At 46.9% G+C, this 21,825-nt stretch overlaps 1 protein-coding gene across 6 annotated transcripts in view; it reads left to right on the plus strand.

Moving 5' to 3' along the window:
- Positions 1-4,951: 4,951 nt before the first annotated feature.
- The window catches only part of ADAMTSL2 (ADAMTS like 2), a 43,697-nt gene continuing 26,823 nt past the window's right edge, over positions 4,952-21,825 (plus strand). Inside the window, exons 1-12 of one of the 6 annotated variants that reach the window (XM_019540886.1) lie at positions 4,952-5,276; positions 5,739-5,814; positions 7,139-7,253; positions 9,219-9,361; positions 10,643-10,718; positions 11,483-11,585; positions 13,588-13,733; positions 13,836-13,959; positions 15,927-16,007; positions 16,997-17,172; positions 18,076-18,418; positions 19,326-19,707. In XM_019540886.1, the coding sequence (XP_019396431.1) occupies positions 7,140-7,253; positions 9,219-9,361; positions 10,643-10,718; positions 11,483-11,585; positions 13,588-13,733; positions 13,836-13,959; positions 15,927-16,007; positions 16,997-17,172; positions 18,076-18,418; positions 19,326-19,707 (1,688 nt within the window). In that variant the 5' untranslated portion in view covers positions 4,952-5,276; positions 5,739-5,814; position 7,139. The other 5 variants (XM_019540890.1, XM_019540887.1, XM_019540891.1 and 2 more) reach the window with 5 other exon arrangements.

Here is a 21,825-nt window from a genome sequence, read left to right on the forward strand (position 1 = left end):
GCCCCAACTCAAACTCTAGCCTCCTGGCTTAAAACGTAAACCCTAAGCCTTCTGGCTCATCACTCTTTCCTTCCCTGCCAGGGCTCCTCTGCCTGGTTTTCTCACCCCATGAGCTGCTCCGGCCATCAGGCCTCCCACCTCTGCCTCCTCCCGGCAGAGCTTGCTCCTTCACGGCTGCCGGAAGGGAACTGCCTCTTGGCCTCGGCCTAGGCTGTTTATAAAGGCCAGGCCCTGCCCCCTTCCGGTCAGCTGACCTCTGGGGTTGTCCCGGCAACCCACGCCTGTCCTTTAGGAGCAGGGCACTTCAATGCCCTGCGACAATGGGCCGCAGAGATTTAATTCTCCGGGGCCGGCCCCACGGCCCCGGGAGTCGCAGCCACAGAGCCACAGCAACCTGTGCACCCTGAGGGGACTTGCAGCAAAGATGCTCCCATTCGGAAGAAGGAAAGGTCAGTAGATTGGGTGGTGCTGATAGAGATGGGACATGTGTCACACTAGGAAAAATATACCCAGTGCGTGGATAAATAAAAATGGTTTTTGACTCTTTCTGCACGGAGCCTCAGGTAGTAAGTTGGGGGTCCCTGCTCTAGAGCTAACAACCCCGTGTTTTTCCTGAGCACAGACTATAACCGCGGACGTTGTCTCTGCATCAGAAAGTCTGGCTTAGAGCTCCATACAGGTGCATCTTGTCTCAGAGCAACGTATTCACGGCAACCTCTCCAGTGGTAAATAACATCTGCAAATAATTTCTAGTGCTTCTGCCAAAGCTGGGAGATGCACAGCCCGTCATCTGAGAGCGTGTCGGTGATTAATGACATACCTGACCAAAAATGCCAGCAGACAGAGCCCATTATATGGGCTAGGTTTTGGGACAGGTGTGCCATTAATCACTGACGTCAGTAGACCCATGCCAATTTCTAACAACCGCGTCAGAGTGACTCTGAGTTGGCCTGTTGTAAAGACATTTGCAACTTCTGAATCTGGGTCAGGGGTTGTGTGTTGTGATTCTCTTTCCCAATGACTTTTTTTTAACCATAACTCTCATTTATCAGCCCCCTATTGTTTTCATTGAAGTAACGGCACATCTCTCATTGGCTTCAATGGGTGCAACATTGGGCCAAGTGTGGCTAATTCTCACCCATGATTTATGTAAATGGCCAATTGCAGGTAGAGCTGGTTGTGGATTTTCTGATGAGGACTTTTTAAGAAAAATGCCGCTTCACTAAAACGAAGCCATTTCATGAAAATGTACTGGTTTTGACGAACTTCTGATGCAACATTGGTATTGCAAGCCATCTTGGTTTCCTATCGGCTCACCTGGTGGACTGCTCAGGCTGTGGCTTTGGGCTTTCTATATGGACTTCTCAGGGTTTTTAGAGCATTGAAGCTCCCTGCTGGAGCTGGGATTTTTAAAATCCCAGATCCTACTTTCCAAGGCTCCTTAGCACAACTATGACTCCCGGGGCTTCAGGGTTCTCACCACCCTGTCAGTCCATCAGGGCTAATGGGGAACCAGGACCTTGAAGGCCCTGGCAGCTAGAACTGGGTCAGGAGCCTTGAAACTTGGGAGCCAGGGCTCCCAGGCTCAATTTTATTCCATGACTTTCAAAATTAAAATGTTTTGGTCACTTCAAAGTATTCTCCACCCTCCCCACAAGAGTCTCTCTTTCCACGGGTCAGGTATCCATGTTGTAGCCACATTGGTCTAGAGGCAAAAGCAATCAGGACTCATGGTAGTGGTGATACCTTTTATTAGACCCACCAGATTTTTGCAAGTAGAGGCAAAAGGAATCAGAACTCGTGGTAGAGGTGATACTTTTTATTAGACCAACTCCATTTAAAAAAAAGAAAATAATTTTTTTGCAAAAATCTCATGGGTCTGATAAAAGGTATCACCTCTACCACAAGTCCTGATTCATTTCTCCTTCCATGGGGTATTTGGAAATATCATAATTTTTGTTTTGAAATGGAATGAATGTTTTGAATTTCCTGCAGAACAGAAATCCCACCTTTCACAAAGCTGTTCATGAACCCCAAACAGAGAAGCTGAATTCACAAAGGAACCCACTGCTGACAACAGAGAATTGCAAGTGGCTTACCTGCATTCAGCAAAAAGGAACAAGGCATTCCTCTTATTTCCTCAGCTTAGCTATGAACTACTTGCTTAGGTTTGCGCATGAGTATTTGGGATGACCCGATTAATAATTAGCAATAAAATTGGGATTGCATTGGGCCTCTATTGGCGCCTGCCTGGAATCTTCATTCTTACCAGATAAGCACCGAGCGCTGTGGAGTTGCAGTCAGCCCATGACCGAAGAGGGTGCCAATTTTTCCGGAAGTGGAAAACTGTGCAACCAGCAGGAAAAGAGAAGAATGGGCCTCAATGCAACTTCACCTGTGACTCAAACCCTTGTAATCCTACCATAAATGATCGATTTGGAGGAAAAGAAGAGAATGACCCCTTTAAAAACGTACTTGATGGAGGGTTGCTCGCAAGTTGAATGAAACCTTCCATAGAGAAATTGAGGGGAAGGTGTCTGGGGTGAGTGAGTTAAAAGTAGATGGCTATCACCATTGCACATGCAGTGTGCATATAAAAAGAAACAGGAATATTCACTTACAGAGCACACTGTATATAGTCTATAGGTGATGTATAATATGCCGTTTTATGTTGCATGAAATGTTGCTCTCCGTATAGAAGTAGATATGTATGTCTTTCCTATGAATATGCAAATCCATTTCTCTTTCTTTGCAAACAGGTGACGTGTTTCATACACGCAGGAATAAGTGCGTGCATATGCACATGTGAATGGGTTCCATGACAGGTAAAGCTGCTTGCAATTTTTAAATCAAAAATATTTTTTTCATTAAGCATTTTCCTTTTTTTTTTTTGTTGAGCAAAGCATTTCACAGAAAATTTTCCTTTTGTTCCCAACTTCCAGGATTTTCATGGTCAAATTAGAAAACCAAACCCTGGACTCTTTTTGCTGAAAAGTAACTTTTTTTGTTCAAATTCATTTTTCAATTTCAGTATTGAACACCATTATTATTGTTGTTATTGTTATTAAACATGGTTAGAGAAAAGTTGGGCCAAAAATAGAAAAAAAATCAAAATTTCCAGCAAAAAATAATTTTCAGTTTTCAATTAGCTTGATAGGAAAAATCCTTTTGAAATTGCTGGCTAATCATACTAAGGGTAAACCTATCTCAACGGCCTATAGTTAAACTAATGTTTCTTTTTTTATTAAATCAATTGTATATGAGGATTATTCTGCACGTACATTCACAAACCTAACGGCACATCTATATTCTTTGCCGACACGCATCAAGTGACTCCAGCTTCCTCCAGTATGATTAAGTCCAACAACCTCAGCCTTTAAATCCATTTTAAGATGTGGACCCTTATATCTGGAGGTGACTGTTTGCTTTTTCTTTTCTTTTTTTTTTTTTGTACTGTTATAGATTTTGTACTATTTCAGTTTAAATGATACCAACCCAAGCCCTAGTGTGGCCAGTTATACCAGGATAAAGCCCCTGTAGGTATTGTCTACATGGGGAAATTGCCCAGCATAGTTGCAGTGAAATAGCCATCCTGCTGTAGCTTTAAAGCCTGACTCCCTGTTATGGACACTCTGTTCCAAAATAAAAATGACTTTATGCCAGAATAATAGCTTCATTTTGGAAGCAGAGTAATTATTCCAGAAGAAAATCGCACGTATTCCAAAGTAGCATGTTCACATGGGAAAGACTGTCCAGGAAAACCTTGGTGGAGTAGTTAGTCTGGGAAATTTCTCATATGTAGACAAGATCCTTGACAGGTAGAGACTATTCCCTTTCTTGCAGGGAGGGGGTAGCAAGTACTTTCATCTTGGTATAAAGGTGTCCACACAACAGGGGTTTTACGGCTGTCACTATATCTGCATGGGTGAAGCGATCTGACTTTGGACAAGAGCTTGGAGCCCTTTTTGGATGCTGTGCCTCATCGCGGGTGGGAGCGCTAGTGTAATTACCCACAGAGCTGTGGTGGCAGGAGTTTGAACGCCTGCTTAGGGCTACGCGAGCTGGCTGGGGCAGCAGAATGGTTAAAATATCTTGCTACAGCTCCAGAAGCCCGTACGTGAGCCCTGCTCTGGGCTTGCGTCCAGAGCTTTCCCCAGGCAGCCCTACTGTAAACGGGTACCTGTCAAGCGGGCTGGGGATTCAAAGGCAGCTGGAGGTTGATGCTAGCCACATCGCTCCCTCGTGTGCCACTGGCTAAGGAAATTGCTGGGCCTTCGCTATGCTAGCCCCGGGGGTGGTTGGGGGCCAGGGGGACCTTTGACCTGCACCAACTGGACAGGTCAAAGGCCAGGCTCCAGACAGCAAGCATTTCACAGATCCTCCCGGCTGCGGTTTGAGTGCCGGAGCGACCCCTTCTCCCTCAGCCAGAGAGGCGCAGCTCAGTAGCCACGCTGGCCAGCAGCCCGATCACGCAGCGCCGTGTTTGGGCCCCACGCGCCGTCTGATGGAGCGGGCAGCGTGCGGATTCCCGAGGCCTCGGATGCCCCCTGCTTCCCTCCGGCTGCGTGCGTGGCCGCCTGTCCCACCGTGGACAAAAGAAGGAGACAGTGTTCCCGCGCCCTGTCGTCGGCTGCGCTGGACCGCTACTGCACAATACCGCAGGCCTTGCTCCGAGCCCCGTGCTGGACCGGCGGCCGTCTCGGCCTGCCCGGCCTGGCCTGCCTTCCATCCCTCGAGACTCCAGGGGCAAGCACTTGGCTCTGCTGGATCTCTGTGTCTGTCTCGGCGCGCAGAAACGCATGCGTGCCGTTTCCTCCTCCCCACCTCCTGTCCTCCACCAGCCTGGCTGCAGGAAACCGGCTGGCTGCTGCTGCCCCAGCATCAGGGGAGCTGAGCGGGTTAAACCTTGGGCTTGTTGGGGGGAGGCTGGGAGGGGGGTATAAAGGGTGGGGGGGGAGACATCTCAGGGTGAGAAGTGTGAATTCCTCACAGTCTGTCTGACAGCTATAAAACCGACAAAAGCCGACTTGGGAAAGCCACTAGGCAGCTCCTCCTCTCTGGAAGCCCAGGCTCTTTGGCCGCCCTTTGAAGTTTGAGGAGCGAGCGAGCGGGGAGGGAGAGTGTCTGCAGCTCCTGCTCCTCCTTCTGCTGCTGCTGCTGCTGCTGCTGCTGCTCGCTCTTCCCCCACACACGAGCCTTTTGCACCTGGTGTCTGGAGCATCTTCAGCCTTAAAACTAACCCCTTGCACCTTGCTGGCACTTCCCAGTTTTTCAAGGTATGGTTTATTTCTTGTCTTTTCATGGCAGGGAGGCATCATGTATGGCATACTGTTTAGAAGAGGAAAAGAAAAGACAGCCCCCTCCTTCCCCCCCCCCACCCTCAACCAAGCCAAAACGATTGAAGTGCCAGAAAAGTAACAACCCCTGTCCGTTCAGACAAGGTGGCTTCACCTTCACTCCTCACTTCGGGGTTACTTAGACGTTGCTGAGTCCATGTAGTACCTTAGGAGATGGATCTGAAACCTGAGAGCGTTACTGGAGGAGAAGAAAGTTCAAGCTCTCCCTCCCTCTCTGCTCTGCCATTCAGACATGGGATTTTTTTTTCTGCCCCCTGCCCCGCATCCAAAGCTTAATTAGTTGTCCTTTGGATTTTTATTTTTGGTCAGGATTCCCTCCTCGATAGTTAGGGTAGGGCTTTTCTTTTAACCTTTTTTTTTTTTTTTTTTGACTGAATATAGGATAAACCCTGAGCAAGTTATTTTATTGGCCCTGGACCAGAAGTGTCTGGAAGTCTTAATGAAAACCAAGTGTAAGGCAAGTCTCAGCCACCTGTCCCCAGGACTCACAGCCAAGAACTCCGGGCTTCAATTAATCAGTGGATTCTGAGCTTTGGAAACCGTCTTCTGGATATTAAGCCAAGCGGCGTGGTAATGCCAGGGTGGGGGAAGGATAAGGCAACCAGCTGATGATTCCTGTTAACCAGGCATCAGCCAAATCTGTGGTGGTGTTAACAGTAAATCCACCTTCCCCAGAGTGCCACAAAAGCCCAGGGAAAGAATTAAACGGGTGCAAAAGAGACACTTTTATGTTCCAGACCTCCTGATTTTACTATCCCTTCCCCTCCTCCCCTGAGCAACCTGTGTCTTACTTAACTCTCCGCTCTCTGGATGTACTGAGTGGTTACTTTTGAAGGATAATTTAAACTGGGAGACATGAACTGCTTTGATTGTCTTGGACCCTGATTTCCTGAAACTTGCTCATCTCTGGCTTTAGCAATGGGGGGTCCTCCAACTTCTCTTTGAAACCGACTGTTACATTGCTCTGGTTTTCTTTAAAGCCCTATCATTCTGAGTCAGTGGGTTTGCTTTTACACTTCTTTCCAGAGGTGATGTAGCGGATAGAGATGAAAGGCTAACAACTGTGATCCTTTTTCAAGTTTTTCCCCCAAATCTTGGATGATGTCTTTGCTGTAGGAACAAACTTTTCATCAGTGAGAACTAGAGTGGATTAAGAGGACCTCCTAATGAGAGAGCAAAAATCACCATGGTTAATTGTGATCTCTTGTATCATTTTTGAGAAGCCTTTAATTCATTAGGTAACAGTGCTGCAAGAAAGATATTCTGAGGCACTGGTTTTTTAAATGTAGGGGCAGTTCATGCTGTCGGGTGTCTCAAGCATAACCCTTGCAACCCATGGGAGCTAATTGAATACCCCCTTCTCCCTCATTTTCTTTGGTTGTGAATTGAAACTATATAGTGATTCTAGTCTTCTAAAAACCCATCAGACTGTCTTATCTGGGAGAGGTCCTGAGGATGATGGGCTCTTGTTAGTGACATTTATCCATCATTAGGGTATGGCCCAATACGGCCAATGACAACACTTCCATTGACGAAATAAAAGTGCAGGCTCAAGGCCTCGTAATAATTTATGAGCCCTGTCGTTTTATGGATGCAAAACGTTGTGTTCTTTGCGATATCCAGTGAAACAGGCTGCGTATGACGTACCTTCTGTGTCTTCCAAAGGACCCTAGAAAAGAGGGCCCTGAGACTGTCGCATGGACCATTTCTCTAAAAATAAGCTCGTCATGGATTTGGACAGATGCTTTGAATGGCATGATGTTTGGCCTGTTGCTTTCTAGAATGAAGATCATTAAATGGAGTTGGAGCAGCATCTTTGTCAGTGAAGGCTCTCATCTGAAGGAGACCCTTGCCATCGTGTTCTTCGTAGGAAACATTGCCTTTGTGATAGCGCAGGTAAGTGTATCAGCTCGGCGAGTGACGTCGCGCTCGTCGTTCCTACAGCTACGCTGTGCTTATTTCAGGAAGGATGCCCCATTTGGATAGGTTTTCCCTGTAGTCCAGGTCCTGTTCCTAAGAGGTAACTCGGCAGGTAACATGCTGGTGCTGAAAGGATAGCTCCAGGCTTACCTGTTGGCCTGGTTTGTGAGCTCCCGCATGGAAAGAGGCATGTCCCACCGGGCGCAGGTATCCACCTACTCAAACGCCGGTGCCGTTTTTTGACATCATGCTGTAGGAGCTTTAAGCAGAGGCACTTGGTCTAATATGCGTGTTCGTCTTTCCATTGCTAGGCTTTCCTCTTGTGTGCTGCATTTTGCTAAGAGAGAGCTCGTGTTAGTCACGGTATGGAGGTAAAACGGGATAAAATTCTGCAGGTTCGTTAGCTGGGATAGCACGTTCTCCCCCATTTGTGGACAGCTGCTTGAGTCTTTCCCAAGAACCAATGAATGTATAGAGGCCTGTGGTGGAGAGGGAACATGGGGTGGGGAAATAATGAACCCTATATAAAAAAAACAACCCAACCACTTGGCCCCACAGAGATGGTTTATGGAGAAATGCTCCTAGTCAGCATGTAGGAGGAACACAGGGGTACAGGAGAAAAATGGTGAGATCCTGGAGCCAGGATGAGATGGGGCAGGATAGCTCAGGAGACCTTTACTGCTGCTCCAGGCAGGAGCAGTATGTGTGAATGGTGTCCCTTGGACAACACATGGAGGGCTGAGCTGGAGACCTCACGTTGGTGCTGCTGGATCCAAAGAGCCAAGGCTCTGACAATGGGCTTTGCCATCTTATATCCTCTGTGTTTTTGCCCGGAGGGATGTGTGTGACATGCACATGCAATGCATTGCATGTGCATCACACTGGCACCCACTGCCAACTGCAACACAGCAAGCGCAGCTCACACATAGAAGCCTTAATTCCTTCCCCCCCATGCTCCTTTCATTGTCAAAACTCCCATTTTGAACTGAAGGGGAACATCCACTGCCGCGGGGGGTGGAATATGTTCTGACAGAAGAGCGGTCTTTGAGAAGATGCTGATTTGGCAAAATCGAAGCACGATGTAGAACCACGTCAAGGTTGAAGCCATTTCATTTGGAGAAGTGACCAAAGCAAATCTTTCCCCTGAGGTTCACGTTTCCCCTCTTGATCTTACCAAATTATTTCACAATGATTTTTTTTGTTTGTTTGTTTCTAAGCAACATTTTCATTTCTAAAGTAATCTTTTTTGATCACAGTATAAATGATAATACAAAACAAACCAGGTGGAATCAACATAAAATGATTTGGTTGACCACAAAATGCCAAGTTTTGCTTAACAGGAAATTCCCCGTGGTGATTTGCAACAAAAGCAAATTTCAGAAATGTAGAATGTCCTGCAAAATGAGGATGTCAACGTTGGCACAACTCTACCCCCAAACACTGTGGGAAAGGATGCCTGTCTTCTGTGTATAGCAGTTTAGACCTACAGGAACCACAGAGAGGGGCTTCTTATGCCCATGTGCTGTGGTTCAGTGAATGACTGTGGAAAGTGGGATATTTAAGGGGTCGGCAAGGGTGTGGATAGTAGAACTGTGAACTGCAAAGATTCGCTGGTTCACAGGTCCATTATGGGGAGAGATGCAGCAGGTTGCAGCTACTGCTACCTCTAGGCTTGGATGCTATGGTGATGGGCACTACAGAAAAACCCCAGTTGGAGCACGAGCTTCTAATGGCTGCTGTTCCTGCTGCCCTCTTGGAGAAATGATGCCCTTCCCCAAGGACCCATATATTCATACCTCCCTAGTCTGGCATCTGGGAGTGCAGTTTGCACACGTGAGACCTGGTATCCCCAAGAGTAGCAGTCCTAGTCAAGCTATCCCTGCCGTGTGAAGGTTTAACACCTCTTCTCTTCTGAACATGAATGCCCGGCCTTGCGAATAGGATAATGCACAGACGTCCAACAGCCTTGAAGAAGGAGCAGATGTCACTGCGTATTGGTGGGGGGAGTGGACCAAATGGACGGCGTGCACTAGGACCTGTGGGGGAGGAGTCAAGTCCCAGGAGAGGCATTGCCTCCGGCAGAGGTACTGTGAGAGTACTTGAGTGACACCTGCATGCTGAAGGGCCCTGTGCCAGAGGATGTTAGGCAAAGCGCCTTTCTGCTCTTGCTCATAGATGCTAGGGGCTGGAAGGGACCTTGCAAGATCGTCGGGTCCAGCCCCCCTGTGCTAGGCAGGAAAAGACAACTGGGGTCAGGCAACCACAGTGCAATCTGTGGACCTTAGTTTTTGTAGGCGAGAGGTGGACGTGGCGTAGTTGCTTGCACTACAGTAAAAGCAGCACTGATAGGAGGAGCTGACTTGCAACCCCCGGAGAAGGGAGATCACCAAACCGCAGACCCAGCTTCCAAGTGCTTCCCCCAGCCCAGGATGGACCACCTCCCAGGGTGTCTTTGCCCCTTCAGCGAGCCTCTGGCATGTCTATGTGTGCAGCCAGCCAAAACTTTGGTCATTGCCCCTGAAAACAATTATTTATCATTTGTCCTCTGGGAGTTGAATGGACACTATCAACTCATCCCTTGCTAAGCCACCAAGTTCACAGATTTTGATGGTCCAAAAGACCCTTTGATCACCTTTGTCTGTTCTCTGTTATCACATGGGCTTGTAGAATTTCACCCTGTATGAGGCTAATAAACTTGCATTTGACTAAAGCGTATCCTCCAGAACCGTGTACATCTGGAGCTACAGGCCGAACCACCGTGCAAACTTGAAGGGAGTAGTTAAAAATACTTCCCATGGTGCCTTGAACTTTAACTTAACGGTTTTAATTGAGAACTAGTAAGAAAGTCCTGAAGCTGCTCTGGTCACTTGAGACTGCCCATGGGGCAAGAGCGGTCTGTCTTTTTAGTAAGTGTTTGTACAGCACCTTGCACGGCGAGCCTCTGATCCCTGGTTGGCACTTGTAGATATTACATTAATAGGATTCGCAAGTGCTGATGATAACTGAAGTAAATGGGGTTTTGCCATGAATGGAGAGACATGGGTAGCCGCGTTAGTCTTTAGTCGAGCAGAAGGCAGGGTAGATTAGTACTTTATAGACTAACTAAATCTTCCCACAACATCTGATGAAGCAAGCTCCAGCTCACAGAAGCTTGTCTCTGTCTCTCGAGCTCTCATACAATTTATTGAATCTACAAGGTGCAAATCTACCCTGCCTTCTGCTTTTGCCATGGACTTCAATAGGATGATGCCTTAATTTCAGAAGACACTGCTACTGGATATGTGAGCACCTATGCAAACAGGCAATGTAGATATTATTTTCCAAGAGAGTCTAACCCCATTTCTAAGCATCATTTCTTTGTTCAGAAGGAAGTCTGTGAGTGGGCTTGCTAATAAAACCTGCACTGGGACATCCAAAAGATACCAGCTCTGCAAAGTACAAGTAAGAATACTCTTTTTTTTTTTTGCATTACAAATATTAAAAAATGATGTCTTTTGACTTGTGATCCGCCTCCCCCCCAGTCTGTCTGCAATTCTGGATAGCTCACAAGAGTGGAAAATGACTGCCATTCATCTTGCCACATGCCCTTCCCAGCCCAATTCAGCAAAAGAGTAACTGTTTTTATTCAAAGGCTTTTCAATGGCTCCCATCACTCTAGCATTGGGGCATGTCCACAACAAGCCCCTGCGATAGGTGAGCATTATTGTTACCCAGTGGATGGGTAGGGTAGCAGAGCACAGAAGGATGAAGCGATTTGTTCTGATTCACTGAATAACCCTGCAGAAGAATGAGGAGCAGAACCCAAATCGCCAACCCATGTAGCTGCAGCTGTGGCTGTGGCTGCTTCTCCAATGCACCCCGCCGGGATCGACACAGTTTGGAGGCATGCCTACTCCTTGGCCTTGTGCTGGGAGCCATGGAGCAAGCACTGTCAAGGGGTGGTGCCCACCCCCAGCCCCCTGGCATGGCCACATGGCATCCCAGTTCTGCCATGTGTCAGCTGAGGCTGCTGGTGGAGGAGAAAGAGATGAGCTGTCTTCCAGAAGGTGCTCATCCTCCCGCTGTCCCAGGCCTTTCCAGAGCCAGGTAGAGCCAGGCTACAGGACAAGCCACGAAATACTAATTGTGGAAGCAGCCAGTTGAGATGTGCCAGAAACCTCTCCTGCATTTTGTTTTCATCAGGATATTAATGTATCCCCTTCTAGGAGTGCCCGCCCAACGGAAGGAGCTTTCGGGAGGAACAGTGTTCATCGTTTAACTCCCATGTGTATAATGGAAGAACGTATCAATGGAAACCTTTATATCCTGGTAACAAGACATTCTTTGTGTGTTTTATAACACTTGGCCAAAATATTTTGATAGCTACTGTGCTGCACGCTTCAAGAAGGCTCCTCCTCTGATGTACTAAACTGATTTACAGGGACACCAGTCACTGTCTCCCACGTTCAAAGGAGCATTTGGTGGCTACAAATCAAGGCCTTTAAAAAAAAAAATTGTTTTTTTGTTAAATAAAATGATGACTTAGAACAAAGGCGAGATCCTGCAGTCTTCTCCCAGGCAAAACTCCTGTTTGACTGCAGTGGATCAGGACTTGCAGGTTTGAATGCTAAAGGTCTCATAGAGAATATGGGGAGCTCCAACAATGAGAAGAAGCTGGCTTGCGAATGCAAAATGCCTTTTGAATGGGTCAGTACGTCCACTGAGTCGACCTGCCCCATTTCGGTGATGCTGGGTGACACGTGCCCCCCCTCCCCCAGAATACGTCCCTTGTGTGTTTTATCGAGTGTCGCTGAAATGAGGGGTGTCAACTGCACAGGGCAAAATTTGATAATTGTCTGTGTGACCGAGGAGATGAAGGCCTAGGTTTGAAACATAACTCGCCTTGAAATCAGTACTTTCAAAAATCTGGGCCGCTGTCCCGTTTTCAAAAATGCCTTGGCTGCTGAGGAGCCTGAGTCCCTGGGGTTTGGTGTTTTTACAATTATTTTCCCCCACCATGCATGCAGAACCATCTTGGTGTCTAGAGATGCAGATAGGCACTTAGCAGGGTTTTCAAAAGTATCGCTAACCTCTTTGTAATCCAAGGCACAAATTAGGTCCTACTTGGTCTTGCCCTGGAGTGGTTCACCCCCACCCCATGGTGTCCAGGTTAGGGCCTAAATGACAGATTTTTGCCCATCATTTTTTTGACCAATGTTGCATGTCTCCTGTGGGCAGATGGGAATTTCCTCACATATATCCACTATTCAGGATTGTTCACCAGATCATTTCAGTGAATAATCTGGCTGATGGAGCAGCTCACTGGGAGACTTACAGAATAATGATTTGAAATTCAAGCTGTTTTGATTAGATGCACAGGCCAGCTGATATATTTCTGTTCCCAAATTGGCTGAGTGTAGCTCTTACAATCAGGTTTCTGGCCCAGTTTTGATTTTGCCATATACTTTCTGTGACTATTTTGCAGTATCCACTTAAAAGTCGCTCCCCCACTGAGCGCTTCCGCCAATGACATAGCTGCCTGAATATTTGCAGAAAGCAAATACAACAGAGGGTGAATGCAGTCCAAAGGATTTCATGAACAAACGCAGATGAATACTTGCAGATTTTGCAGTTTGTCCAGCTACAATTTTAAATTGACATTAGCTGTTAATTTATCTAATGTGTATATTAATAGATATAAATCGTTATGTGTAGAAGTATCTTACATGCACATATACATTTATACGATTTAGGTATATAGGTATGATTTAGGCATAGGTATATTTACGTGATTTCATGTTTTTATATTTTATGATTTTTATGATGGTTTTATATTTTAGATTTTTATGATTTTTATGATATAGGCATATTTATATGATTTATATGTGCCAATACTGCAAACCTATACCCAGGTAAGCCATCGTTGCTGCTACAGGCCAGTCCCATGGACTGATATGCACTGATCTGTAACCTGTAGGCACACACCTTGATATTTTCAGAACCACATTAGTGATCAAGATGCTCATCACTGAAGCTTTGAAAATCTTAGCATTAGTGTATATATATAATTCATAACATTAGTTCATTGAATGAGCTGCAGGAGTAGGAGCCACTTATCTGTGCAGAGGTTTGCTGCGTTGGATCATCCAACCCTCAGAACTGCTCCAGGTTGCAAACCTGTAGAGACGGGAGCTTCTGAAAAGCTGAGCATCTTGCAGTTTTGGCTAGCACTACTGATGCACTAGTTAGGAAAACTGTCGGCGACATTGGTAGAATGAAGTGATTGTGTTTCTCCTGTTTTGACTGTATTTTTTATATCATTTTCCCTTAGATGACTATGTTCACATTTCTAGCAAGCCCTGTGACCTCCATTGCACCACTGTGGATGGTCAGAGACAGTTGATGGTTCAAGCTCGCGACGGAACATCCTGCAAATATGCTGATTTCCGAGGGGTTTGCGTGTCTGGAAAATGTGAGGTTGTTAAACATTATAGCAAAAATCTTGTCCGTAGCTTTCAGAAAATTACAGTGGGTGCAATATTTGCCCGGCCCTCAATGCTCTACTTACAATTTTTCTAGCCAATTGGATGTGATGGGATTCTATTTTCCACCCACACGCTGGACAAATGCGGGGTTTGCCAAGGTGACGGCAGCAGCTGCACCCACGTTACTGGGAGCTACAGAAAAGGCAATTCGCATCTCGGTAAGACTTTCAATGACCTTTTGCCTCTGTTCTAAATGAACGCATCTTTCTGAGTCTATTAGTTTCAGCTTTGCCATCTTACCAGCAGTCCTGTTGTTTTCTGGGAGCATTTTATTTTAGAAACATAGAAAGTGAGGGTTGGCAGGGGCCTCAGGGGGTCACATCTAGTCTAACCCCCTGCTCAAAGCAGGGTCATCCCCAAATAGACCATCCCAGCCAGGGCTTTGTCCATGTTTGGTGTTTTTGGAGAACATCGTTCTTATGTTTCCGGACAGGCAAGGATACAGGTAATTTTGCAAGGATTGAAAAGGATGTATCTGCACTTCAGTGTACTGGATAGTGGAGCGAGGCTGCACAAGGGACCAACCTCAGCTCTAAGGTCTTATTTCACCTGCCCCACTAAGGAATAAATGCTTTGTAACACTGGGAAGCCAGGATGCCTTTGAAAAAGCTGGGACCTCTGCAGTAGTGCTGGGCAAAGCAATTGAACCCACCTCTCTCTCTCACTGGTCTCAATCTTGAACACCTGTATTACAGTCAGGGGTCCAGATCCTCAGCTGGTGTAGCTCAGAACAGCTCTACTGACTTGGGTGGTGTTGCATCTTTTTACATCCACTGAAGGTTTGGCCCAGTAGTTATATAACCACCTGGTGGATAATCCGCATAAATGAGAGGTGAAACCAGCTCTTACTCTCTAACCAGTTGCTCCTGCGTCACCAGCAAATGAATGCACTGTTCCTGAATGTAGCTAATAAAAGCATTTTCACATGGCTGCTCATACAGCTGTTTGTATGTACTCCATATAAAGACTCTGAATGAGGTTATGACTATCTTGGGCATGATGATCATAAGGTATAATCCTTAATGCTCATGAGGCTTTTCTTTGTCCAGTTCTATCTTCCTTGGGCCCTTCTCCATGAAGTGAGATCGCAGGTCACATTTTCAATATGCTGCTGCAGACAGATACAAGAAAATACTTCTAGGAACATGGGTTTTTTCCAGACTGGATCAGATGGCTGGTCCATTTAGTCCCTGACTCCTCAGTGGTCTGATACTTGATGATTCAGAATAAGGTGATGAATGCCTCTACCCCTTGCTAAATAAGCATGCTCAGATGTGTAGGGAGAAGGGGAGACAAAAATCTTTGACTGCTAATATGATCACAGTACTACCTGATGCTTTTGCTTTTTCCTAGTGTGTGGAACCGTCCAATCTCATAATTGGTCGTAGCATTATTCAGATTTAAGTGCATGGACTATATAGACATTAGGCATTAGGGGCTGGAAGGGACCTCGCAAGATCATCGAGTCCAGCCCTCTGCCATAGGCAGGAAGTCTGGGATCAAATGATCGCAGCAAGATAAACATCCAAACGCCTTTTGAATGAGTCCAGAGCAGGTGCTTGGCTTGCACCACCTCTGGGGCGAGTCGGATATAAATGAGACCGACAGTAGAGCCCAGACTGTAGGTTGAAAAACACTGCTGGTAATTTTCATAGAGCAATCATCAAAGCTGAAACTACCGTCGTGCTTCCAAATGGGTTATCAAGGTTATTCTCACCCTGCCTTCAGGCCAATGTAAGGTGATTTGATAAGAAATGGTGGGCAAGGTTCTCAGCTGGTGCAAACTAACATTGCTCCTCCGAAGCTGATGGAGCATCTCCAGTTCCTGCAAGTGGAGATTGCAACCTCTGGCAAAGGAGGCAGGGAAGCCGACACATAAATTCATAGATGCTTGGATCAGAAGGGATCTCATCTGGTCATCGAGTCCGACCCCCTGCTCTGGGCAGGAAAAGGGGTGAATGTTATGAGGGGTCAGGTGGGTGTTACCATTGGCCATCTTTTTCCGTCATTTGGAAAGGTCAAAGCCAACCTGGCTCTTGTGTAGCAAATACTGGCTCTAGAGACCCTTGTTGGTCACGTGGTTTGTTATAAAGCTTTTCTTTCATTAATACAAAGCTTTCCGTAGGCTATTCTCTGGTGACGCACATTCCTGCGGGAGCAAGAGATATCCAGATAGTTGAACGGAAAAAATCTGCGGATGTTTTGGGTGTGTATAACCTCTTGGTGCTCAGTTAGAACTAGTGCATGTGTGTTGTGGTTCCCACCCTCCACCCCCCAAGTAAAAGCATGTGTTGAATACAAATAACTCTACTGCGGACGTGGGCCAGGGTCTTAGCTAGTGTCCATTGTCCTAGCTCTGTTGAAGTCAATGGAGCTATGCTGATTTATGCCAGGTGAGGGTTTGGCCCATGATATTCGACATGTTAATTGCTTTCGCTTTGAACCGCTGGTCCAGGCATTGCTGTTGCAGAGAATTGTAACGTTCACAGCGCCTTGATCTTGGATAATTAGGTGCATTTTGTTTTACTTTAGATTCTGCAGCTCAGGAAAAACCACCTATGCTCAGTAACAAGGAAATATGGCCTATAGTTTTGCACTGTTGATGCCTTGACAGGTGACTAATGCTTAGGAGGGAATATGTAGGTTGGAGGATGTGGACAAAATAATTTTGCTTAATGAGCGCACGCACGTTTCTCTTACTGTCATATTCTGAAGCTGCTTTTAAGCTCGATGTCTATTAGACTCATGGCTTAGGTGGCAAGATATCCATGTTGTGAGAGATGGGTTATCAACTTCAGTCTCCAGTAGATGGAAGTGTAGGAACACACAGTCCTGAAACGTATCCAGCTTGTCTGAAGCATGGAAAACTTTTCTTATTTAGCATTTATGCCGTGGTAGTCCACGAAAACCTCAGCCAGGTGGGGCTTCACTGTGGTAGGTGATGGATGGGCATTTAATACATGACAGCCCTTGATCTAAGAAGCTAGCAGTCTAAAAAAAAATTTGAAGCTGGGCTTTGTACAGGCACAGACATGGCTTTGGAAATGCAATAAAAACAATAATATGTGTATTATGAAATTTTAATAATATAAGTGCTCATTGAGCAGATAAAGATATCCATGTGCAGTATGAGAAGCGATTGTGGATTTTTTCTACACTACATTCATCTTATTTCCTTCTGCCTCTTGTTTTAAGCTGTTGCAGATGAAGCCGGGTACTATTTTTTCAATGGGAATTACAAAGTTGACAGCCCAAAGAATTTCAATATTGCAGGCACGGTGTTCAAGTACAGGAGGCCTATGGATGTTTATGAGACTGGCATAGAATATATCGTTGCACAAGGGCCAACTAATCAAGGCTTGAACATAATGGTATGCTTTGCATTTTTATATTGCAGGGCTAGGAATTGCGGGGAAGGGAACGATTATGTTGGATCCCGTTGAATTTTTATTCCTGGCTGTTTCTTAACCATGTTAGTTCCCGGTGGCCAAATCTTTTTTGTGCAGCCATAGCAACTAGACGGCATGCTGGGCTCTCCACAGGGGCTTGGGTGGAAGGATTCCTCTTCCCACCCCCGAGCCGCAGAATTACAGATGCTCCATGGCTGCAGAGCGACTGTTCTGCTTTTTACTGCGCTAACCTCCCCCTCTTTTTTGTCTGGGGTTAAAATACACAGCAGACTGTGTTTGAAGATGGCAAGTAGGGAGAGATGATGCCAGTCATAAATGCAAAGAGCCGTGTTTATATCCTGGGTGGAAATGAGAAGGCCACATGGACCGAAAGCACATAGGCAACATCAGTCTAGTTCTCCACCATCAACCCTTGAAGCCCGGTTCTGTAAAGATCAGAAGTTGAGTGACTAGGCTGTAGCACATCTTTCCCTTGATAAAATTCAGTTTTTAATTTTGTCACGTTGTCTGTCGGCAGATCCTCTTTTTTCCTCGTATAGTTCGTTACCTTGCCCCTTTCCCTTGGAGAAGCTCAAAGCGCTTGGTCGGTCGCTTGCAGAGCTATGAGAGAGAGAGTCTGGCTCTTCTGACTCCCAATCTAGTCCTGTATCCACTTTTCCCAAGTATTCATGATGGATGAATTTGGGTAGGTAGAACAGACCAATATTAGGAGTTAGTCCCCCCGATGCCAGGGTGACAGCCACATTACAAAGAGATAAAAGGAGACTATCACCAGTCATTCCAAGACATGTGTTAGCCAACAAATACAGTTTGGTGCCAGATGCACGTGACATCTCAATGAACAAGTTTGCTTGTTCTGTGTAGGTATGGAACCAAAATGGCAAGAACCCAGCCATAACTTTTGAATACACCCTTCTAAGGAAACCACATTCAAAAAACATGCAGCCCATTTACTACACGTTTTCCGAATCCGATAGCGAGGAAAGCAGGGAGTTTGATGGAGATGGACCTTTGGGTTTCATCCAGCACAATGCAACCTACTTTGGGAAACTCTCCAGGGAAAGCATTGATTTGGAGAACCAGGTGTTTGGCAGACAGGACACGGCAGAAGATCTCAACCTGAGCAAAGGTCAGGAGACCAATGAAGTGTATGAAAGAGCGGAAGCAATTGACTGCGAGCTGAAACTGAAGGGCAAACAGCCCAAAGGTAGGGAGGAGACTTGGGCCATTGCTCTGGTTTTCTTTGGAGCAGAAATGCCCGGCTGGTTAACTTTTGCGGGGGCACTGTGGGAAGTTTCTTTTGGCCCTCTACTCGTCTGTTCTTTTTGCCCTCTGGATTTTGTGCATTGCAGGGGTGGCTAGCAATGCACTTGGGGTCAAATCAGAGCTTGCTCTCTGCCTCCCTCCTTGTTGCCCCAACTGCAACAAGTGGAGAAGCCAAGTGCTGGTCCCAGGCTTCCCTACTCCTTGATCATCAGCTGCTTCAGCACCCAGCCTAGCTGGCATCCACCCACTCTTTCCTTTTTTACTCCAGGCTCTCCCATCTGCACTGCAACAGTCCCAGGCATCCTGGTACGAACCACCCAGCTGCCCTGGGCATCTCCCTTTCAGGGCCCTCCTCCATCCTTTCTAGCGACAGGGTGCTGGTGGTTTTGCGTGGGAAGTTGGAGGTGTAGGTGCATGTGGGGTGACTTAGGCAGCTGGCCCACCTTTGTTCTTCCCTGCTCCCTGCTCTCCTCTCTGCTGCTGGCTGGCAGGGAAGAAGGGGAGGCATTTTATGGCAGCGGCTCTTTCCATGGGAAGGAGGAGAGCAACTATGGGAGCTGCTTCTCTTACTCTGACCTCGGTGCTGGACTGAGCATCTGGAGTGGGGTAGAGTGGGGCAAAACCTCCATTTCCACCTCCTGACCCTCACACTTCTTCTTGTGATAAATGTACCTGGAGGAGCTTGCGGCTCCTGCATCTGATGAACTCCCAGTTCTTTTGGTGCCAGTAAGGCCTCATAGACCAAACCGGAGTCTCATGGAGATCGCCAGCCACTATCCTCTCCTTTCCTGTCTGATTTTGACTTGATTTTGCAGCTGTTTTTCTTTCCCCTGCTTGTTTCCCTCCAGATTCAAATGCAACCAGATCGACTTACCAGACAGACAGGGATGACAGAGACTTTGACTCGAGGTTTACCTCCAAGGAGTTCCTCTCGGAAAATGCAATCACGGACAAGCTTCTGGACAAGACCTCAGACTCTAAAGAGTTAGTCCTGAACATGACCATGAACAGCATCTTTGCCCAAGGGGACCCGGTAAACTCTGTGGGGCCACACATCGACAGCCTTTATGTTGACTACGAGGACAACGAAGGGATGGTGACCTACACTGTCAATGGCACCTACATGGAGCTGACCAACGACAAAACCATCAACACATCTTCGGAGACTCAGCTCTCAAACACTAGCATCACCGTGACCAGCCCTCAAGGGAACAGGACCCACAAAGCAAGGTAGGGGACATATTTACAAATATTCACGCCCGCCGATTTGCGTCCTGGTCTCTCACACTTAGGGCAACGTGTGTTACCCATTCGGCGTTACACGCCTTGCGTTACGCGTGCTAGTGTGGAAGCCGGAAGGTAAGTGGGATGAAGACATCATAAAAGCCTCCCGATTAAAAAGCTCATTTTGAAAGGACAATTCCAAAATTACTACGGGCAGGGCCTAAAAAGATAGATTTAAGCAGGGTGACAATTCAGTGTTTGTTTAAGGGACATTGGCAAGGATATTTTTATGGTTGTCGACATGCTTGTGCTCTCTGTCTCCTGTAGCATCTGCTCAGAGGCCCGGGTGTAATAAAACCTCATTTCCTACTAATTTTGTCTGCTCTGATTTGTCCAGCACTGCTCTGCTCCCCACTTCCTTATATTTCTAATGCAGCAGAAGTTGGTGTGGCTCCTTTTTTGAGTACTTTGCCACTGTTTGTCACCCACCAGCATTGCCGTTGATGCCAGCAGGCCTTTGCCCACAGTTGTTTATGGGAACAGCCTCTCTTAGTTAACTATGGCTGGAGAGTCAGAGGTGGGAGGACGCTGGGGAGCTCCTACCAAAGTTTGTTTCTTTAATCAGCAACAAAGCAATGTGGGTAGTTGTTATTCTGAAGGACACAGAACCACATCCCAATGCCCTAAAGCTGCTTGTTTGAAGCCAGGTGTAACAGAGGATGTAGCCACGCATGTAACTGCTGCTTTCTAATGACTCTAAAATGAAAGGTCCTGGCTTTGCAGACAGGGCCTGGGCTGTATTGTATCAGTATGTACATCTCCAAACAGGCACAACCTAGTTGCTCTTGGTCAATGTCTTAGTAGGGAAAGAAAGGAAGGATGGTCTGAATTGTGACTTATCATCCACTCAGCCCTTAATGACTAGGTACTTGGGGAGCTGGAAATATAGATAAAAAGTTGAACTAGCTGAAAAGTCTCACCTGAAGCAAAATCTGAGCCGCTTAGTGAGCATATGGCCTTATTTGCACTCACACCTTGCTCGAGGGTGGGGCACTGGGCCGGGAGCCTGGAAATCCGGCAACAGATTTTGTCCCTGGCTCCCATTCCTTGCCCGTACGATGTACTGGGGGTGGAAGTTTGCTGCAAAGGGCTGAAGGGAGAATTTCTCTAGCACAGACACAGCAGAAGGTTACCGTAAGCCATCCTGTCTTCTGCCCCTCATCCAAAAACTGTTGCAAGGGATGCTGGGATAGTGGGAGAAGGTGTGTAGCGCGTGCGGAGATAGAGGCCCTGGGCTGTGCCGGATGGGAGAGAAGCACTTCGTGTTCCTCAGGCTGGAGCTGTGAATCCTCAGGATAACTCAGATTTATGCCCAGGGCTGTTTCAGCCCCGGGAGCGAGCCAGATCCCTGAAGGCGCCTTGCCTGCCTTCCTGCTGCTCTCTGCCTTCAGACCTGCGCCTCTGCAGGTGCAGCATCCCATTTCAACCCTGGCCAAATGCGTTTCCTTGGGTACATCACCTCACCTTTCTGTGCCTCAGTTTCCCCACCTGCAGACTAGGGGTAATGATCCTTCCCCTTGCGACTGGCAGAGTGAGCCCACCTCAGAAGTGATCGATGTCATTGCTAGGTTTATTTAGGTTAAAGAATGATCCTTCAAATAAACACACACGTTGGGAAACCCCTTAACGAAAAGCCCCTTCTAATAATGCCAGGGGAGGTGCAGGTTTAAGCCCAGCTTGATGGGAAAGGATCTGCAGGAGCTTTCTGTGAGCTGCCAGGGAGTGGGTTGACTGTTTCACTGATGCTTTTGACTAAACAAAGCTGATGCCATTCATGTGCGAAAGCCTCGGCCTCTTGGGGCTCAAGGGACACTGAGTTCATTTCCTGCTCTACCACAGATGTCCTGCCTGACCTTGGGTGAGTCACTTAGGCTGTCTGTACCGTTTCCCTAGCAAGCTGTTGCTCAGAGATAGGCTTGCATATACCTTCATGCACATCCCAAACCCAGCAGTTCGGCAGGGTAGATGGCTTAGAGTCGGAGCTGTTTGTGTGGCCTAGTTGTTGGGCTTAGCGCGTGCGGAGTAGGGCCTGCTTCTCTGTGTCTCGGCGTCAGTAGTACAGCT

Source organism: Crocodylus porosus, unplaced genomic scaffold (genome assembly GCF_001723895.1).
Source record: "Crocodylus porosus isolate Cpor-Errol unplaced genomic scaffold, CroPor_comp1, whole genome shotgun sequence".
Taxonomy (NCBI): Eukaryota; Metazoa; Chordata; order Crocodylia; family Crocodylidae; genus Crocodylus; species Crocodylus porosus.